The sequence below is a fragment of the Ananas comosus genome, linkage group 15 (genome assembly GCF_001540865.1).
Source record: "Ananas comosus cultivar F153 linkage group 15, ASM154086v1, whole genome shotgun sequence".
NCBI lineage: Eukaryota > Viridiplantae > Streptophyta > Magnoliopsida > Poales > Bromeliaceae > Ananas > Ananas comosus.
Window position 1 is genome coordinate 3,905,599 of NC_033635.1, and position 23,463 is coordinate 3,929,061.

General features: G+C 32.5%; 1 protein-coding gene across 1 annotated transcript; it reads right to left on the reverse strand.

Moving 5' to 3' along the window:
* Positions 978 to 6,846, reverse strand: LOC109721433 (interferon-related developmental regulator 2). The gene is made up of 13 exons (XM_020249074.1): positions 6,564 to 6,846; positions 6,147 to 6,312; positions 4,888 to 4,968; positions 4,705 to 4,787; positions 4,507 to 4,622; positions 4,288 to 4,398; positions 4,046 to 4,155; positions 3,293 to 3,599; positions 3,132 to 3,215; positions 2,976 to 3,026; positions 2,784 to 2,855; positions 1,851 to 1,919; positions 978 to 1,311 (listed from the first exon to the last, which is right to left on the reverse strand). The coding sequence occupies exons 1-13, from the start codon at positions 6,571 to 6,573 to the stop codon at positions 1,273 to 1,275; spliced, it is 1,299 nt and encodes a 432-aa protein (XP_020104663.1). The 5' UTR covers positions 6,574 to 6,846; the 3' UTR covers positions 978 to 1,272.

A 23,463-nucleotide genomic window follows, 5' to 3' on the forward strand; every position in this document is an offset into this window, starting at 1 on the left:
TTAATAATAACTTGTCTAAATCTTTCAAAATAACATTATAAAAGCTTACTGGAACCAAAAAAACTTAAATAAATTCGTGCCAAAGCGTGCCAGTAGGAGGTCGTGCGTATCTGTCGGCACGCAAGCGTGCCACGTGTCGGCACGCAAGCGTGCCCGTGCCGTACCGTGCCAAAGACGTAGCGGCACGCCCCCGTGCCACGGCACTTTAAACCTTATATATATATAGTCCGACTATGATGCTTGTAAAAGCTTGTAAATTTTTTACCGTTAGATCGACGCCTTTGATCATTTTTATCCGTTAGATTATACTATTCAACCAACTACCCACTCAACCCTAGGAGGCCCACATCATCCTAACTGCACATCTCTTAATCCAAGGGCCAAAAACTTATAAGTACCAATGAGTTGATACTTTTAAAAGCATGGGAGCTAAATTCTCTCTCTCTCTCTCTCTCTCTCTCTATATATACCCGAAGTGGAGCACCTGGCGGACTCTCACCTGGCGAGAGAGAAAAACTATATATATATATNTTTTCCACTTAAATGAAGCAGAAAACGAAGACTAATTTGTCCATGAGATGACGCCCTCGGGCCAGATGTTATCCACCGCCGCGGCCCTCTTGCTCCCGGCGACGGCCAGGGTGGCGGAGGAGGAGGATTACGACACACGGACGACTTCAGCAAAGCCGCGATCCGCGAGTCAGTGACTGCCAGCCCCCTTTTTTTGAGGCGAATCACTCGCGAATCGCAAATCATTCGCGAATAATTATTTTTACAAAAAAAATGCATTTTTTTTTCCAATTTTTCCGAAAAATACTGATGCGGCCGTTTAATTTGCTTTTTCAAAAATTTGCGAATTATTCACGAATTAACTAACTATATATAGGACCCGGATTGTGACAAAACTGAAGAGAAAAAGAGTGGGCATTTTAGTTTCAGGAATCACAAATGAATATCCCTACGATATAAGATGTAAGTTTGAGAATGTAAAACTCGTCTACACGAGTACGAGAGAACGCATAACTATACTTCTTGAATATAAATATAAGACATCCAGATTAAAGCGAGTTTCGCAGAGTCATGACAACACTGTGCAGATAAACTGTGCTGCGTAGCTCCAAGAAGTAAAAAATCATAATACTGGAAAATGGAAGACACGATGTTTGGATACTCGCAATCCTTCAAGGATGACGAGCTGTTTAATGAGCTAATCATCTCGAACAATAAATGGAATCCATCTCTCTGCAGTGCGTGCTCGGCCCATACAAATATTTAACCATCTTGGGCTAGTAAGATACCGCCTTTCCTTTCCTGCAACAAGTATCACAGCAAACTTAAGAGAAGAGCTCACCAGTATGGTACAAAGGTTAAAGCCAGAACGAGCCAGAACTCCGCAAATTGGAAGATTGATCAATTTCATTACAATGATTGATAACAAGATCAAATCAAATTAGAAGGGTGTTTAGAAGAAGAGACCGCTCGAAATATGTATGTTATATGATCGTCAAGTTATACTCTGGGATAGGAATTGTGCATAATCAGTACTAAATAGTACAAAAATTAAGTAAATTGCCCGAGACACAGGATTACAGGGAAAAGGTGAAAAGCAGTACAGAACGCGAGCAAATAAGTTGCAAAAACAAATCATTAAATATTATTTTGAAAAATGAAAAAAAAGATGACAGAAATGCAGCATTAATGATAATTGATTTCCATTGAGAAGATGCCTTAGGAAAGAAATAGCACTTTGATTAATAGTAAATTTGCATGAAACAGTTGAATGTAAAAGCAAATTCATATCAATATGGCAGATCCATGTAGTAGGACTATTAGGCTTCAGTTGAGTGTACCTGAGCCATCTTGCGGTCCTTGTTCAACTTCAAAGTCCGTCCTTTACTAGAGATCTTACTAGAGATCCTCTGAAAAGAGTGAAACAAACAGAGTTAAACACAAAACAGACACAATAACAGAAGACAAGTGATAGATGGTCTCGAAGGATCATAACAGAAGCTGAGGTAAGTTGTTTCCGAAAGGACAATAATCAGACATCAAGTACACTCCGCTAGCTCTATAACAGTGTATAATACCACCGCTACATATCAAAAAGAAGTTTAACCGCATTAGGTACTCGTAAACTAGTGCCACTGACATGGGGTCAGCCCTTACATCAGCCTCTTTTACTTATCGAGGGTATGATACATATCACCATGAATAAGAATATATCCATATTGGTTCTTTTGCGAATTTGATTACTAACATTTAAGATTGACAGGAGAGGTATGATTAGTGAATTCTCAAAATATTGTTTTGATATCACGGCTTTTCAAAATAGGTAGTAAATCGTCAATGGATATTTAAGACACAAATTAAACCAAAATGAGCTGGGAATTTAAATGCTATTCTTAGATCAATAAAGAATAAGTAAAAGGTAGAGAACTAGGGTAAAGGCAATGATATTGTATCCTAAATATCTTGTAACCGTACTTTCTACCAAAAATCAACAATCATGAACATCGATACAAACCTTTATGCATGCTAGTACAGACAAATACTAGCAAAATATCAACCGTCCTATTTTAGTTTTGAAAACAAAAACTATATATACAGAGGGAAAGAAAGAAAACTAGGATAGAAAATAATTTCCCAGTTGATTTCTCTCTCATTCCTTTGCTACAGTGATCGTAAATCTGATGATGAAAAAAACACAAAAGGCATGAAGGACGATCCCGGGTCATCACTGAGGAAAAAGAAGAAAAATTCTGCAACAAGCACAAGTAACTAACCTTCTGTTGAGTGGACAGACTTTCTGTTATATCTTGACCAAAGTCAAAAATATCATGAAGTAGCTCATTTTCCTGTACAACCAAATAAAGTTGTCAAAAGTTCCTAGATGAAAAATCTAATGTCATTGATCAAATCAGCTTCTCATGAAGAAAACTACGAAATCAAACTAAAGGATTAGATTTTTTTTTAACCTGAGCATGCTTGAGAAATCCTCTCCCAAGAAACCGCTTCAGAAAGTTCAACTGGAGATGAACCAATAAGGAATTAGAGAATGTTTGTGAGCTGCAATGTTTGTCAGCTGCAACCACAGTAGTAGAGATAGATAACTAAAGAAACTAATTTTATACCTGTATCAACTCGGTCCAGGACGAAACCCTTAAAACACCATGCTTGCTTGATATTTTAACTGATGCTTCCGGGCTCTCACCACTCTGTATGAGATAAAAGTGCTAAGAGCTAATGAAAATCAAATTCTGCTTAAATACATTGGAGAAATTCAGAAATCAACCTTTATGAAGTCCCAAATTTTTTGAAACAGGTCTCTTTGATCATTAAGGTTTTTCTTGTCAGTGCCCTTGCCTCCAGCCTCCATAGAAAGATTATTCGCTCGATCTGCAATTTTTGCCTTCATAGATTGCATATATAAGAAATCTCGACGCTTGGAATCTCCAATATCAAGGTTGTCGGTGTCACTCTCATCATTGGAGTACACATTTAGTATCCCTATCTCAAAACATACAGCTATAGCTTCACCAGCTGCCATTCGGACAGCACGGTCTTCTGCGTCCAGTAGGGTGGAGAGGAACCATACCGGCCTAAAGAAGATAGCCATAATATGTAAATTGCTAAAATACTGTTTAGAATGACAACAGCAACAATGATACTAACAGAAAATGCAAATATGGAGAGATATGCATATATTTATCTATTCACATATATCCCAGCCAATCTGAATTTTCATGTACGTCTTTCTAAAAAATAGCTGTTACATATACATCCTTGTAATTGCAAACAGTCTCTTTTAAGAAATATTTCTTCAAAAGCAAATTGCCCCCATTAGTTGGATAAGTGGCCAAGTTAAACAAATGGCATTTTTGTAAGAAGCTGAACTTTAGATTATAGATGAAAATTCAGCTTTTATAGGAGTTAGTATACATACACATACAAACGTATGTACACTACACACATAGTACATGCATATACACAACACAAGAATACACACACATCAAGCAAATTTAAAATAAAGCAAATGCACACTTACTCCTTCCATGTATCAGGATTGATTCTCCAAGCACTGATAGTTGTCACAAGAAATGACCATGCAGAGAGGGCAGCTGCCAATACTGCAGGCGGCCTTTTGGGAGCTCCAACCTAAAGGTTGAAGACCAGAAAAGAAAAACATTATATAATTATTAGTTGCAACCACCCACGAGGTAAAATAACAGTTGAAACAAAGACATGAATCATAGTTGAATATAAGTACATGAAACAAATTTTACGTACTTTAGAAGCTGGTTTGGGATGAATCACTTCCCATATGGCCTTCAAGGAAGTCTCAGTTTCAGCCAGATCAATGGCTCCAACGAAAGTAACAACAGCTAAACAATCTAGTACCTACAATCAGTTGAAAAAAAGTTAGCAATCTAGTACACCTACCATGAGTACAACAAAATCAAGCTATAGAAAATAATGGAGCAGTAAACATATACATCTACGACTTACAGATGCCATTTTGGATGCATCAGATCCAGAAAGAAGCACCTTAGAAAGGTGTGGAAGTGATTCTTCCATTATTTCATGTGAGCTGTTTCCGCTGCCGACAGTAATGGCTAGCAACCCTTCAGATAGGAAATACACAATTAAGGATAAGACAGAATGTGTAAAGCCAAAACAATACCAAGAAAAGAAAAGAAGACAAACCAATAGCACGAGAAGCTAAACAGGCCTCCTTTGTGGAACCTTTTTTTATTGAATTAAGGAATTGGTGTAATAGTGTAATACACCTGCAGCAATCATAAAGCAAAGAGTTAGAAAACAACAAACTAGATAGATTATCGTGCTTAGTAATGTGGCATGATAGATAGTCAAACAACAATAACCCACTTGTTCTCCACAAATGCGGAAAGCATATTACTTTCAAAAGCATTGACAAGCCCTGACAAAGCCGTTTCTCGCGTCGATCCCCTTTACAAATAAGAAGCAAGATTTGTATTAATCAGTTCCAGTACGTCAAAGATATATAATGAGACATACAAGCCATGACTTCCAGAAAAGAAAATGGATGCCAGCATTATAAGAATATCCTTAGAAAACAGCATCCTCTGTGTCAAAAGACAATGATACAATTCTAGATTTTGCAGCTAAGATAATTATGAAAAGACATCTTAATGGCAGTCAAGGGGAAAAAAACAAACAAATAGACTATGCAAGGCATTTGAAAACAAATCAATTATAAATCCTGATATTTAATTCATTTTAGAATGGATATATTTTTTCCTAGGTTCATAAAACACCTACAGCAATATGCAGACAGTTAGGAAACAAATTCACCAAAATTCTAGATGTAAAACTTGTCTTCTTTTACAGAACTATAGAAAAATTAAACTAAAAGCTTAAAAGAATAGCTATGGGCCCTAACAGAGCCAATACACCTCTGATTGCTCCACAGCTACAGGCAACCAAAGCAGGAAGAAAAGGCCAAATTTCAATATAAATATCTATCAGACCTTAATGTCTATCAGACCTTAATGAAGTGTTTTGTTTGAACCACAGAGATCAGAACAGCAACACGAATCCGAAAAATGGCTAAAAAAAACCTATTTCATGGAGCACAAGCCCTACAAAGAAGGTTGCAACAACCTATCCTTTGTTCAAGGGTTTTGGGAAGCTTATTGTATTCCGTACTAATGAAAGATAAAAAGCCACCAACAACATTCCTGCAACTATGATGTTCCTTTTATTCTTCTTTCTTCAGCTATTATAATTTGTTGACAAAAAGCCTAAAAGATTATCCAGCTGCTACAATTACTCTCTTTACTGCTACAAGACTTCAACACTCGATTAGTGATCTACATTTGTTGCTAATTTACTCAAACAGCGAATACTTTACAACAAGCAAGCCACATCTATTTCTTCCTGTCCTAATATCATAATTTCTCATATAAGATTATGCAAAATATTCCTGTTACCAAAATAATAGAACAATAAGATAAATAATTTGCTGCTTTAGTTGGGGAATACTTGCGAACACAAAACCTAACATGCTGCGTGGTATTCACACAAGAACTCCCATAAAATGAAAGAAATAAAGATGCAACCGAGGCAATTGAGAGCGCCACAAGATCAAAGAAATATCTGAGCACCTCTTCTCGTAGAGAGCATCGATGAACTTGTCTAGAGCGTAATCCTGCGAGTTTAAGACCTCGGTGTCGTGCGCCACCGTGACCTCCGAGAACGCCGTCGAAGCAGAGCTCACGCTTTCAGTATCACTGCTATCAAACTGATCGGCAGCACCCTTGCGTCTGTTACCTGCACAATAAATACCTCAAATCACAACCCCCTCCTCCTATACCTCCAAATAACCATGCTCAAAGTAACAATAACATAACAATAACGATCACGATGATGATGACGACGATAGCAAGGAATCCAAAGTAAAAAATCTGCAAACCTAACCAAAATTTACGGGAAAAAAAAAAGGGGATTTGACCCACAAAAAACCAAAGAAAAAAAGATCATTTTTTCCGAATCCGAATCGGTCGTAGGGAACAACAACTTACTCCTACCCATGGCGAGAGGTGCGCGAAGGGGGCTCGATCGAATCAGGACCTAGGGCGATGAATCCGAAACAACACGGCGGAGCTACAGAGGGAAAGAGCGGCGGCGGCGGCAGCGGTGCGGATCGCGGCGGGGCTCACGGCGATGAATCGATCGGAGAAGCTCAAAGCCATGTGAGGGTGAGAGGAGATGAGATTTGAGGAAGCGAAGGTGAATTAGGGATTTGAGGAGGAGGAGCCGAGCGAGGAGAGAGAGAGAGAGAGAGAGGTGAAGAAACGAGAGGTAGGGATTCGGACGAAACTCGCTTTAATGAAGCGGCGACGACAAAAAAATAATAATAATAATAATAATAAATAATTATTAAGCATTAGTAAAATAGAAAGAGATGTACCAACACCCCCTAAACTATCGATAATTTTGACGTAGACCCATATTTTATATATATATATATATATATATATATATATATATATATATATTTTCTTTATAAACATCCTACGTCAGATTTAATAATTTTACTACTTGTTATTAGATATTATATATTTTAATTTTATGGAATCACCGACATAAACTTCATGAAATTTTTTATTGAACTAAAAAAAATCAAGGTACCAATATCAAACGTACGCATAGTTGATGGGTCCAGTTACAATTTTACAAAAAAAAAGAAAAGAATTTGTAAACCCTAATCAGAGTAGAAGACGATGAGAATTCTAGGTAGGTTATTGTGCGGATAGTGTCGCATGCGGATTCTTAGATGAACGGCTGAGATTTCCAATAGGCCGTGGATCACGCGCCACGTGCGGATCCGCATGCGGTCGTTGTGTTTATATGGGTTTAACCCGAATTGTGTAGATCGAACCCGTGACATATAACCATTACACGTAACCACATTTGGTTTCTTTTAATTTATATTTTTTGAGCGCATTGAATTTATGGCGAACGCGTAAAGTGTCAAGAGGTGGGTGGATTGTGGTGGGAGAAGAAATAAGTAAAATATAAAATTATTTAAATAAAATTATAAAGTAGGAAAAAATAGGAAAATTTTAATTTAATTATATAAACTATTTTAATTTAATTATATAATTTTTTAATTTAATTAATTTAAGTAATTTGATGGCTTTTCCAATACAAAGTTTAAACGAATCCAACTAAATAATAAATGATGACTTGTTTAAAAATATTATTTTGGAAGAAAACAAAAGTTGTTTTCAAATTTTCTTTTTTATTTGGTTGCCAAATAAACAATTTGCAGAAAAGGATTGTAGTTTATTTTGCTGTTTAATTCTACATCTTTTGACAAATAATATACAGAAATATTATTTAGAAAATTAAAAAAAATGAGACCCTATCTTTCATTCAATTAGGAGAGAGGATTTGGCCTATTATATCAGTTTTTAGTGAAAATGGTAGGCCAAATCAAGTTTTTTCGAGTTTATTATTTTCTAAAACGAATAAACCAAACATATTACTCTAAACTGAATACTAACCAAATCGATTTTTTTTTGTTTTGTTTAGTCGATTTGGTCAGTTTGGATTAAGATTTGTTGGTTTAAGAAATTAAAACTCTTTATATTCAAATTTAATTTATATTTAAAAGATTTACAAACAACAAATAGCAAAAATTTTCTTTGACTAGATAAAAAATAATAATAATTTTACTTTCTAAAATTTTTTCTAAGATAACATGTAGTTTATCATCGGCCTAGATATTCAACTCGAACATTCAGTATTGATGCACATCTATTGTTAATAGATAAAATAGAGTTAGAATAAAAAATATATAAAAACATACTTCTACATTTTATAATGGGAGAAAAAAAAATATACTGTAACTGACTCTTTGCAGTAAATTTTTTCACTGTACATAATGCAGCCTCCTGTAATTTCGAATGGAACTTTAGTCCTGAAAAGACTAAGATCTACTCACTTATCATATTAATATTTTTAATACTCGAAATTTAAAAAATATTTATAAATTTTTTAATAGGAAGAAGGTAAGAGTACACTTTTATATGGAAGTACAAGTTGTATGTTTTAGGGCGATTACTTATATATTCCTGAAAAGTTCTCGACTTTCTGATTTATCCCTCTTAGAAGACTAATATTGAAAATATTTTTTTTATGTTCCAATTATTTCAAATATACTCCTAAAGTTAAATTTCGTTAATAAACTGTTAGTAATATTATCTGTATAAAATTACTATTTTGCTCTTTCAAATATATCCTTCCATCATCACCGACTTTTCTTATTTGCCCTTAAGTTAGGAAAACAAAAAGTATTTTAATTTTTTGTCTTTTCAAATATATTCTTCTACCATCACCAATATTTTTTATTTGTCCTTAAGTTAAGGGCAAAAGAGTCATTTTGATTTTTTTTTAACTCTAATAGATATTTAACTCACGTTTAACCCAAGTTAAGTTAACTGCAGGAGTATTTTGAAATAACGGGAAGATATGAGGGGTATATTGAAAAAAAAAAAGATAGATGAGGTATTTCTGAAATTTTGAGGAACATATAGCCAATTATTCCAATGTTTTATTACGAGTAGGCCCCATAATTTTCTATTTTTGTAACGTAGTCCTTAACGAACGTTGGATCATTTTGACCACTTCCCACATGGCAATGACCCGGCAATGACACATGCTGCAGGTAGAATTTTCCTAGTGCATTAAATTTCTATGCAAATTGGCGAAATTAGACGAATTTGCATAAAAAATTTAAAAGTTTTAAATTTTTATAAAACTGAATCATTTTTTTCGATTTTACAGATTCGGTTCAAATTTTTAATAAACTGACCAAAATATACTTATACATTTTTCTCTCTTTTTATTTCTTCTCGCGTTTTTTTTTTTTTCGCCGAAGAAGACGACAGAGACGAAGGCAGAAACGGTCCCCATTGTCTCTGCACCTCACGTCCTCACCCTCGTCCATGCACCCCTAGCCCTACTCGCCTCCGGCCACCGCAGCCGATGATAAAGAGAAAGTATTTCCGAAATGTTTATTGGAATTGTTTCTTAGGAAATAAGTGATATTTACTGAATATAATAATAGTAGCTAAATTAAGCTGAAGTTTTAACAAATAGATAAGTATTTTATATTATTTAATATGATACCTATTAAAATAATATGCTTTGAATTTGAGTTTTACTGTATGTTTATTTTGGTGTAAGTGGAGTGATGGAACTCGAGTTCTATCACTTCCGTTATATGTTTTGGTGTAAGTGAAAAATATAATATTGTAACTTAAGTTATTGTAACTTAAGTTACGTTAGACCTCTACTTCACCTACTCTCAACTTCCTTCTCTAAAGTGCCGAACTCGACTTCCACCACACTCAACCTCTTCTAAAATATTTATTAAACAATAAAATCTAAACTCTACTCCCCTTATAATATATTAGAATTACCTTATTTTTAAATAATAATAATAAAATTAATTATATAATAAGTTAAAATTTTATAGCGGTAAATTTACTATTATATTTAGGAGATAATGGGATCCACTTACTTACATCAAAACAAACAACGGAACTCACAAAACTAATTTCACCAGCACAAAGTTACATCAAAACAAGCAGAAGAAATAATTGAATTTAACTTTCAGACTATACGAGTTACGTCAAAACAAACAACAAAAAAATAATCACACTTCAGGAATCAAACACCACTGCACTTGACTTACGTTGGATCTACAGATTGGTCAATCCAAACGGACCTAAGCTCCTTACTTCATGTAATTTCTACTCATCTATTTATTCAGTTTTTGAGATTTATCAACTAATAAAGAATATTTAATAAATAAATTTTAAAAATAATATTCTGTAATAACTTAAAACTAGTATTTTTAAAGACAACTAATTATTAATATTATTTAATAATTTGTATATAATTTTTTACCAAACAGTGCATCATTTCATTTATTTTTTATCGGGAAAAATAGAGGTCAAACTAGAATTAAAAAAAGGAGCCCTTCATATTTGACAAAGATTCATTTAGTACAGTGCATTCATGAAGCACCTTTTCTATTATTAAATAAATGAGGGTGGGGCAAACTCAAAAAAAGAAAATAAGAAGTGTTTAGCTTCAAGGAGTACTCTTTAATAAAGTCTCAGTTATGGGCTTCCATGAAAAAGTGTCCTTCTTAGCGTCTTCTCATCAACTCTAGAAGGAACCGTTGTAGAATATTCTCATTTATTCGAGAAGAATATATGCAGAATATTCTTTGTTCTTGTAATAATAATCCTTAACATAAAAATTACCACCGAGTGCCTTACACTATTTTTGCCTTAAAAAAAACTATAAAAACTAAGATTTTTGGGTCTAATTTGAGTCGCCGTGTTAAGATTTGGTTAGATTTGGATTCATAATATTCAATAAAATTTATTCGGAAAGTTGGATTTAAATGGTAATATTTGCCAAGTTCACAATGGGTGGTAAAAATTTGTGAACATAAATTGCTTCGAAATATATGTTATCAACGAATTATTAAATAAGCTAAGCAACTTCAATTTGACTCGAAATTAAATGAGCTGGTTTGGGCTTGGCTCATTTAACGAAGAAGTTGAGTTCGAGCCTCGCTTAGCTCGTTCGTGTCTGACTCAAGTTGTATCCCTAGTCGACACTAAAACTCCATATATTAAATACCATAATTTTAGTTATATTTTATTTTATTTTTTCTAGAGCAAATAATAGCTTTTTAACGCAATCGAGCGCCGGTTAACAATGTTAATATATAAGAATATGCGTCTCTATTTCTGAACTTATGTGATCTTTACAATTTACTATATTTTACAAAGCAAATAAAATAATTTTTATCGTATTTTATCACTGCACGTAATGCTTCTCTATCAGCAATCCTCATATCGATGCCGTAGAATTTGAGAGAAACATAATTACAAAGCCCAGCCCAACAAGACGAGGCTTGTTTGTTAGACAAATGGGCTAGGCCCAGTAAGATATGGGCCGGCCCGTAATCAACTGCATCCCATTGAAGAATTATTCTAAAGGGGGAGTTTGGTTCCTCGGAAAATTCTGAAAAATTATTTTTTCTAAAAAAAAGGTTTTCTATCAAAAACAACATTTTTCGTAATTTTTATCTTCTCTATAAAATCTAGAAAAAAAAAATTTTCAAAAAAAATATTTTTTTTTGAAAAATAAAATAGATTTTTCTTGAATATTCTGGATAACCAAACACCCCCCTGAGAGCTCGCTTTCGGTTGCACTAACGTTTTATCAATACATATGTGTATATTTTTTTTATCTCAGCTGCGCACATTGAGTACAATAATAGATAGATTTATCTATTTTGTTGCTGTTGGTTAGCTCGTAAATTTATCCTCTTTCTATTAAGAACAAAAGAGGAAAAAGGAAAAAATAAAGTAGTAACATTCATATTTATCTCGCCGAACGAAATCTACAAATATATAGATTGCAAACAATATAATAGTAGCAAGCAGATTTACAAAAGGGTTAAATATATCTCGTTAAAATCCGTTAGAAAAATTTAGTTAACCATGAGTTAAATACTTTAACTCTAGTAATTTTTTGATATTTTTACCCTTTTATATTATACTGTTATTACGCCTTTTGGAGGAATATATTTGTGATGGCAAAATTGAAAATATAAACAGTTTTCTAATAGTAACAAATTATATGGATAAATTTAAAAGTATCAAAACTTTTAAAAAATAATATATGAAAATTGAATTTCGTATGAATATAGTTGTTATTCACTATATTTGCTGGAATTCGTGTGAAATTAACTCTTAATAAAAGAATTTCCTTTCAAAAAAAGAAGAAGCCTAGTAGCAGTAGCTTCCCATAGGTCTTATATAAATTAAAAGATGTTTTTTTCCTTTTTGATAACCTCCACATTTACACACACACACACACACACACACACACACACACAGAGAAACTTAAATATTCAACCTTAAAACTAGTTATTGTGCATCTTACTGCTAGACTACTAATTATAATCTTGAACCATGATTATCATAAAATTATAAAAAATTAAGCTTTTCAAGCAAATATATAACACAATATTATACCAAAAGTTGCTCATTTAGTCTTTAGACAAGGAAGTACACAAACTTACTCATAGCCATCATCATCATCATTTAATAAATTAGAAGCAAAAAGACATGATAACTTAAATGTCTCTACTAGAGTTTTCCACACCATGCTCTTTCCCAAGGAGAGGCAATTGAGGGACCCAATGACATGACAACCCTTTAGCCTTAGGCCCTTGGATGTTAGAATGTCTATTATATGTTACTAGTGAAGGCACTCGCGCATTACCGCGGATAAATTTTGTATAAATAAATAAATAAATAAAATTGTCGAAAAAAATTTAGATATTAAACTCCACTCCATGCCTAAATTTTTATGAATAATATAAAAAAGAATGAGTTGTCCCTATATCGGAAATAAAGATATTTTAGTTATATTTTTAGTTTAGTAATAATGTATATAGTGTAGGAATACACGCGATACGGCGGATAAAAATTAAAAACTTAGAGAGTTCTTACTTTTTTTCGAGAAATGAGTGATCGAGGATAGGAGTGGGGGTCGTATAAGAGTTCGAAATTGTTGCAAATGGGCGCGATCACACATCCTCCTTGAACGCGGCGCCCCCGTCCACGGCCTTGAGCGCCGCGCACATCTCGTCAAGGGCCTCGCGGATCATCCGCTCGAACCGCGCGCGCACGGACGTGGCAGTAGCGAGGTCCGCCATACGGAGGAAGGTCTCCAGCCGCTCCTCCTCCGAGGTCTCCTTCTAGATGGCCACCGCCGTGTGGACGGCGGCGGGGCCGGCGGAGAGGAGGCGCCACCGATCGGAGGGGCGGTGGCGAGGGAGGGTGCGGAGGGAGAGGAAAGGTTGGGATTTTAGGATTTAGGATTTAGAGAAGCTATATTTACTACCACATATTAATTTGTTATCTAAAGTATAGTATTTATTTAATTAATTAGGAAAGAAAAACATATGCATGTAATATATAGCTATCATTAGCAACATTAAATTAAATATAATAAGATAGTAAAAATATAAATATATAAAACTGAAGCAATTATTCTTGGGCAATAATTAGACAGTTTTTTTTCTTTATAATTAATGTCTTAAATATTTCACTATTAAAAAATTTAAAGGAAATATAAATAAAATTAAAGAGTAATTAAGAGGTGAGTATTAATGGAGTTATAACTATTAAGAACATTAAATATAAAAATAAAAAAGAATGAACCACCATTAAAAAATATAAAAAATTTAAAAAATTAAAAAAAAGGAGGGCTTGCCATGTCATCAATTTTATTGGAAATTTATATAGAGTTATAGAAGATTATAGATATGTCACTACATTATTACCAATCAGTCAATAATATAATAACTCTTTAGCCTATAATCTTTGAATATAAAAATTATTTATTAGATGGCAGTGAGACTATATTATTTGTAATCAACCAATCATATTTTTTTTAAAAATAAAAATATAATAAAAATATTTTTCAAAAAATTATGATAAAATAGGTAAATTTTAAGAATATATTTTGATTAGCTGGAAACACTACGTCAGCAATTGTGACTGTTGTTTCTTTGTGTGCCAACATTCAAGTAGGTGATGGGTAGGCGTGTCAATGAGCCGAACACGAGCGAGCTGGGATTAGTTCGTGTTCGGCTTCTTTCATAAACGAGCCGTAGACACGAGCCGGCTCGTTAAAGCATCGAGCCGAGAAATTCGTCTCGTATTCCGCTCATTTATTAACGAGCCGAACAGGAGCCGAATACGAGCTGACTTATGAATAAAAATTTAAAAGGATTAAAAAGGATATATATATAGAAAAAAAATTTATAAGATTTTACCTGTTATATTTTGATCTAATAATTTAAAATTTTATATATAAATGAATTATTTTATAATTGAGTTGGGCTTTATATTTAGATTGGGCTAAAAATCAAATAATAAAAATTTATATTATATACATATATAATTATTAGTTTATATATATAAATATAAAATATATGTATTCGAGCTGTTTTCCAGTTGAATACGAGCGAGCTGACCACAGCTCATGCATGTTCGACTCGTTTATTAAACGAGCTAAAAATTTCAGCTCGTGTTTGACTCGTTTACTAAACGAACGATTTGATCACGAGCTCATTTCGAGCTGAACTCGAACTAGCTCGCGAACGGCGAGCTGGATTATGATCGCCTAGTGGTGGGTGCTAGTGGACTAGGGAAACATGAGAGCTTGTGGGCTTTGGCTCTGCCCATCTCCACATGGTTTGTCAAATTAGCAATGCTTATAAAAATGTTGGAATTAATATACGTCAATGAGTCAGCTTTGTCACTTAGAGCACGTTTTGTTTATGGTTGAAGTAAAAATAAAAAATAAAATTAGATTATATTCGAATGATAAATGGAATGATGACTCACTAAAAAAAATAATTGGTTTATTATTGAAATAAAAATCAGAATGGATATATAAAAGAGTGAATTTGGTTAAAGAAGAGGAAAGGAAAATGTTTGTGAAAGAGTGCTTTGAATGATTTACTCTAAAATGGGTCAAACTAGAATTCTAAGACGGATTAGATCATTCAATTCCAAAGTCAAATGAAAATCGGAATCCAATTCTTATAAAATAAGTTATAATTATCGAAACCAGTAAATCTCATCCAAATTTCGCAATCTAATTCTAGAGTCAAAAATAGATGAACCACACAAGTCCTGTTAAAACACTTGAAAATAATTCACAAGGTTATACTAGTAGGATGGAGACATTAATTCTTCGCACAACATATGTAGTTTAGGATTCATAGTTTTAATCAACATTCAATTAGGACATGATGATATACATCAAACGTAATCGCGTAACTCTCTCGCTGATACACTACATTATGAGACTATCATGTGTAACTACAAGTTAATTAATTAGTAGTTTAGTTTTTCAGATTAAATGCTTGTTTCAAACATTACTAATCAATTGCACTTTTAGGAAAGGGAATTTGTGGGGGTACTCAAAGTACTATTTGTGACGCTCTGTTTTGTCTCGCTTAGTCTTAATCAACCTTGTGAGGAAGCCACGATCAGAATGAGAGTTCCGCTCTTCCCGCTGTATAACTTTGGTGTAGTAGAGACTCATATCACATTTTCGCTTCTTAGAGGGTCGTCCATCCTAAGCTACTGCACTCCTAACACGCTTAACTTACTTAATCTCTTGAACCTAACCACCGTCCAAAATATTATAACCGAATTAAGAGTTTTAGGTCTATTATATTTTATATATAGAACAATCCGGAGTCTCACACTACTACTTATGGCAAAACAAGACATTGTGGAAAGGGAAATGGCATGATCCTCCTAGTCCTCTACCAATGTAGCTTGGTTTTGCATAGGCCAATATGGCAATATGATTAGGTTGTATAGAGCTCAATGTACATGGTTGTAGTAATTGGTTGGTGTGTCCATGTTGGGGTCCCTTTTATCTCTCCCTAGCTAGGTTGGGTTAGTTCCAAAGTTGACGAGGACAATGTATGTAATTACTAGCCCATAGTGGACACACTAATGGGTCAAAGGGGATCCAGGACTATTTGACTAGGGTTTAGGACAAGGCCCTGGCCTATTGGTAAAATTAAGTGGTCAATTTGACCCTCGTATGTTTTAAGTGTGGTCCCTAATTAACTTGTGTTATGCTACTATTGGGGTAGGAAAAAGAGAAAATGCTATGTGTGGGGCTAGAAACCATAGTAAAAAAAGGATTTTTAGCTGCAGCTATATCTAATAGAATCTTTGAAGTTTAAATCTATAATAATAATAATAAAATTATAAACCTTGGATTTTTCCCTTTTTTTTAATTAACTTATAAAGTTTGGTGGTTGTCGAAAAACAAACTAGTATTACATGCAATTATTTGTCATTATCTGATGGTCCAATTGATAAGTACTTTTATATAGGTCTTGAATTCAAATCTAATATGAATTATGAGCCCACCTATTTTATTGAAAATAATAATAATAATAATAATAATAATAATAAAGTAGTTCGATAATTTTTTATTTAAAAATTTAAGTCGTTAAAAAAATAATATTTTAATATATATATATATATATATATATATTATAAGTTGAGTTGGAATGCTATCGATAGCAAACGGGCTACATTGTCACCTATTTATTTTCGATGATGAAGCCTCCAAATCGACGATCGGCACCGTTGAACATAATCTATACCACTTAAAGTGTCTAAAAACCAAATTTCAAATCTTTTCGACATTATTAGCCTAATGATCAAAGGGTTTTGAAAATTATAATTTTAATGATAAATATGAGGCATTTTCTCGTTTAACGGTGTAAAACTATCCAAATCAATTGAATTTTCGTTAGAAAATTCTTTAAACTATTTAGAACAAGATTTATACTCTCGATCTTGATTATAAAATTTCTATCATCATTTTTTTAAGAATATTTATTTTCAGCCGTTCATTTTTACACCCACTTGATAGACAAGAGAATAATATCGGAAAAGTATAAAATTTGATTTCTAGATACTTCAAGTGGTGATATCATTTTCAACGATACCGATCGTTGATTTGGAGCCTTCATCATCGAAAATAAATGGGTGGCAACGGAGACGGTTTGTTACCGATAACATTCCAGCTAAACTCTATATATTATATTTAATATCCAAAAGTGTTACTAGCTGTATGTATGGTCATCTATTCATGAAGGAATTATGTTTCATATCAACCAAACCATTATTATGAATTGGCCCAGAGAAATATTTAGTGCTTGTACAACATAAAAGTTCCAACTAACCTCTATCGTATATTTATACGTACATCTAAAAAATTTAAAATAAATAAATGTTTTCATTAAAATACGTATAAAAAAGTTATACGTATTTTAATAAGGTCACGTGCCAAGCACGCGATTGGTGAATAGGTGCAAAACATGCATGTGATACAGCCAAAGTACACGGATCCAAATCTGATACGCACGGAAATTGAAGGACTTAAATCATGATATTATTGTTTACTAAAGAAACAAATTAAGAAGGTGTAATTAATTAAAATAATATTAAAACATTATTTTCCCTTAGTTTCTGGTTTTAGATAATTTGGTTGAGTGTTGGATTTAAAACATTAAACTGCTATTCACGGCACTACAACAGAATTAGATTATAGGGACACATGTTTGAGACACTTTTGAGTAAGTGTCCCATTTATGCTAAAACTTAAAAACACATCTACTAATGCCTAAATATAAAGCCCAATCCAACTAAAAATAAAAGATTACTCTACTCAACCCACCACACCTAGTCCATTTGGCCCGATTACAAACATAAATGAAAAAAAAAGAAAAATCAATTACCATCTTTTCTTCTCTCTTCACTTAATCCACTGAAATTCTAGACAAAGAGTCTTTATTGTCGTCCTCCTCCGCCACCGTAGCCAACGAGATAGAGTTTCGGCGGTTGCTAAATGCTTAAATAAGTGTTGGTAAATTAGCAGCACTTTTTTAGCTTATAGCGACACTCTTTAACTGTCACTATATACCTAGCGACCCCACATATAGCAACACTTTTTAACAGTGTCGGTAATTTTAGCTAACAACACTTTTTTGACATGTACCTGCATTTAAAAGTGTCGCTATAGACCATTTTTGATATAGTGCGGGTTAAGATTTTGCTTGATTAGAAAATAATAGTAATAAAAGAATTTTAATTTATTATGAGTTGATAAAATTGAATTTGATCAAATTTAATTAGTGAATGGTGATCGAATTGAGTTTAACTCCTTGTCAAGAGTAATATTAATCCTTTTTGGAAGTCACAATTTTGGTAACTTATTTTTCTTTGTTTATGTTGTTGTTGTTGTTTTTTTTTGTTTGAAAGCATAGTTGTGTAGTATTAGGCCCTTTATATATTTTTATTACTTTGGTTCGTATTGTACATCAAGGGAAGAAGAAGAAGAAGAAGGGAAAGAAAAAGATAAAAATTCCGTTCAGGAGATACACAATAGTGACTAATTTAACAATAAATGCATTTTTATCTTGAAAAATTCAGATTCTACCGTTTGTTTCCAAAATTGTATTCTGATTCTTATTTTAAGATCAATTTCGAAAAACCCTAAACCGCTCGAAATCAAATCAAACTTTTATTTCTCGTTCCAAGTTATTCGACTTTGATTCGGATTAAGTTTAATCACCAATATTTGCACACACACACACATCCTAAATGTGTTTGGAAAATATTTGTGTTCTAAAACTGGTTTAGTTGATCTATCAAACGAAGACCACATTCAACAAATGTATCAATTAAAGCTCCCTTCTCAAATTAAGTGTAAAATAAATTAGAAGAAATAAAAAATTCATTAATGTGATAGCTATGCAATTGGTTGAATAATCCCTTTTATAACTTATCTCTCTTGGGTGTAACTAAGTAAACATTTGTTTTAGTAACATACTCAAAAAAAAAAGTATTTGTTTTAGTAATATGTTAAAAGAAAAGAATATGTTTTAGTAAACCTAGACAATGAATAGATCATGATCATGATTAAATTGATCACATAGTTTATGAATTGTTCAACGTATCGTAAACTTGCTAACAAATTTCATAATCATTGACATTAATTAAATTAGAATTGGTGACCTTTTTTTTTTTTTCTTCCTGTGGACTTTTTTCCAACTCTTTTAATTAAGCAATCCAAACAAGTGACCAGATCAAAACACAACTACTATAATTCACTGTGGCTTGTGAGCTCCAATCATATATGGCTAAGGTTTTAGTGAGATATAAAAAATTATCACAAAACAATGCAAGTAAACTCCCATTTAATTAGGGCTTGAATTAATGCACCAAACAAATAATTGCATGGATTGCATGCATGCACCTATGTTTATAAATTTTCCCAAAAACCAATGTATGATGTGGTCTCCACACAAATCAAATCAAATCAAATGACATATACATTGTTGCTTGAATTATCAATGTAGACTATATATATGTACATGTTATTAGAATTTCTTTTTACGCGCGGCTAATGCATTATGCTCGAATTCGGATTAACTGAGATAGAAACATAAGTACCAAGTCGAACTGAATAATCATTGTCTCCATTTAGATTCTTATTATTGAGCCTCTCCTAAGTTGATGCCACAAACATAGAGACAAAGCCCCCTAAAAAAAGAAAAGAAAAAGCCCTATGCAAAGCTCCATTAAGTACAAATATCTCTCCCACTATATTACAACTAGAAGAGATACCACCTATGCCAAAAAAATGAAAAAGATAGATTTGAGGGGGAGACCATACTACTTAGAGTTACATTAAAGAGTAATATCTTTTACCTTTTTAATCTCGACGCATCTCCAGATTCACGAGATTACTGGGGTGAGAATATAAAACGCGAACCGTACCAACTGGATCGAGCAATATTCGCTTATTTTCGTATGATTAGCATTCGATCTCAGTTTTATTTAAGTACATTGCGCAATAATCTTGTTCATGTGACCTCTAATCTTGTTCATGTGACCTTAAGTAGAGGAACAAATGAGAGAATATATCATCTTCGATCAGATTCTATGTAGAGAACCAGTAGATATGTCACTAATGTTGCATGAAAAATATCTATATGTGGATTTTCACTAATTATTTAGTGAAATGACTGAAAGGAAGATAATATATTGTAAATGTGAATAGTTACGCTGAACAAGAAAATATTTTACAAAAAATATTCCACACTTGTGGAGTTCTTCTTTGTTTTTCTTTTAGAGAGAAAAATTACACGCTACATGTTTCATTTATTTTTTTAAAAAATAACCTTAAATAAAAATATGAAGCGGCTAGGCTAAAGAAGAAACAAAATGGCATAATTTAAAAAATTGCAGTGTAAAACTTTTGCCATTGCCTAATTAATCCTAACATACTACAGTTGAGTTGACTATCAACTGTTCATCCTAAGATCAATACTTGTTTATGAACTCTAAATTTCTTTTATCTTTTTTTTGGTTACCTAATTGCATTATAGTCCCTAAACTTTTAGTATAGTCCCATTTCATCCTCAAAATTTTAAAATTTAAATTATTTCATTTTAGTCCCCACGGTCTATTTTAACTAAATGGTATTGTTAGAAAATAGGGTAAAAGGTAGAAATTTTTTTGTTTAGTGAAATTTTACAGAGCTGATCTAAACTTTGGGTTACTTGAAAAAAGCTATCCAATTTTTCAATATTTTGATTTTACTATGCGAACTTGTAAATAATTCGATTTTCCTTATTAAATGCAATTCCCTACACCTACTCTATTCGAATATTTGTTCACCCTATCTTAATTTTGTTCTTTTGAACGCATATCATATTGGTAACTCGATCAACCTCTCAATTTTTAACCAAAAAAACTATAACATATTGGAGGGTAGAGATTGAACAATCAAATGAAACGACTAACCAATAAACAACTAAAATAAAAAAAATAAATAAAAATGAAAGGTTAGTTAGAGTAAAATCAAAATTTTAACAATTAGATAATCATTTTCAAATGTTCTAAAAGTTACTCGCATGCATTAATTTTTACCTTTTTCCAAAGTTTATGATTATCTAGTCATTGGCCTTCGCCATGCTTCTATATATATGTTTAAATGTTATTTAAGTTTGTTCAAAGTACGTACGTGAAGAACGTTTCTGCTGAAACAAATGTGATTGCCTCAACAAATTAATAATTCCTTTATTTCATTCTTTCTCTATATGCAATCTCTGCTGCAAAATCGGACATGAAAATTTCTTCTCATCCAACTCCTCGCGAATGAAAGGATTCAAATTCAATAATATTATAGATACACATTAATAGATAATATGTACACCAAGTAATAATTTTTATTACTGTTTAATTTTTTACATAAAAAGAAAGATGTATAAATAAATAAGACATGCAAGCTCGATGTGCGTGTATATTTATGCATCTTAATTTATAGATAATATACCTAATGCTTCTCTTCTTTTTAAGTGCATACATTTTCACTTTATATATATATCTATAGTATCGGAGCTTCGATACTATAGTCTCGTTTTTGATATTAGGATGTTCAAATCAACAATCCACACCATTAAAACTGATCTAGTACGTGTATTTAAAGTTTTTAGAAATAAAATTTTATATTTTTTCGACATAGTTTACTTTATGATCAAATCATTTCAAAATTGTCAATTTTCAATGGGTACTATGGCGAGTTTGGAGTTTAACGGTGTAGAAGAATCTAAATTTCTCCAAATTTTGATAGAAAATACTTTAAACTATTTAGATTAAGGTTAACATTCTTGATCTTAAATTTAAAAGTCTTATGCTCAAATTTTAAAAATTATTCAATTTCCACCGTTCATTTTGACATAATTTATTTACTAAGTAAACAATGTCGAAAAAAGCTAAAATTTTATTCCTAAGTACTTCATATACCCTAAATTATATTTAACGGTGTGGATCGTTAATTTGAACACCCTAAGATCGAAAACAAGACTATAGTACCGGAGCTCCGGTACTATAGATAGTATAGTAGCCTAATTATTAATGATATATATATAATATATATATATATTATAATATTAATATAGAATTAGGCTACTATGCTATTAATAGCACCAAGTCATTGTGCTACAAGTTTTTGGCCATTGGATTAAGAGATGTGCAGTTAGGATGATGTGGGCCCTTTAGGGTTGAGTGGGTGGTTGGTTGAATAGTATGATCTAACGGGTAAAAATGATCAAAAGGATAGATCTAACGGCAGAAAACTTGGTAGCACCAAGTGCTTCGTGCTATTAATAGCATAGTAGCCGGACTCTATATTATATTAATTATATATATATATATATATATATATATATATATATATAATTGAGCTCCTATGCTTTTAAAAGTCCCAAGTTATTGGTGCTTGTAAGTTTTCGGCTCTTGGATTAAAGGATGTGCGGTTAAGATAATGTGGGCCCCCTAGAGTTGAGTGGGTGGTTGGTTGAATAGTATAATCTAATGGGTAAAAATGATCAAAGGCAGAGATCTAACGGTAAAAAATTTACAATTACCAAGTGCTTGGTACTTTTAGAAGCACCATAGCCGGACTCTATAGATATATATAGAGAGAGAGAGAGAGTAGGGCTACTATACTATTATGAGTATTGGGCCCTTCGTACTCATAAGTTGTTTTCGATGATGGAGCTTTCGAATCGACGATCCACTCCGTTAAATATGATCTAAAGTATTTGAAACTTCTAGAAAAAAAAATTCGTAATTTTTCGAAATCATAATAAAGTCCATCAAGCAGGCATAAAATGAACGGTCAAAATCGAACGATGTCTTAAAAATGAATGATCGGATCCTTCAATTTAAGATCGGAGTTATTGACCTTTATCTAGATAGTGAATAGAATTTTCTATCAAAAATTCAATCTATTCGGATTCTTTTGCACCGTTAAACTAGCAAGTATTCCATACCGGCCGTTAAAAACTGTCAATTTTGTGAGCTTTTGATCGTAAGTAATATGATGTCGAAAAATTATGAAATTTGATTTCTAGATGTTTCAAATGCTCTAGATCTACGTTTAACGGTGTGGATTGTCGATTCGGAAGCTCTATCATCGAAAACAACTTATGAGTACGAGGACGATCGTACTCATAATAGTATAGTAGCCGGACTCTATATATATATACTAGTTGAGCGTACGTGGAAATGCACGTAACAATTATTTTAATTTATTTTAAATCAGTAAAAATTTGTAAATCATATTTATTAAAAAATTTAGAATAAAATATTTTATAAATTGATATGTTATATTTTATTAAAACATATCTATAATATCAATTTTAAATTTTAATATAAAATAGATTGATAGATTTGATATCCAAAATCAAAAATTAAA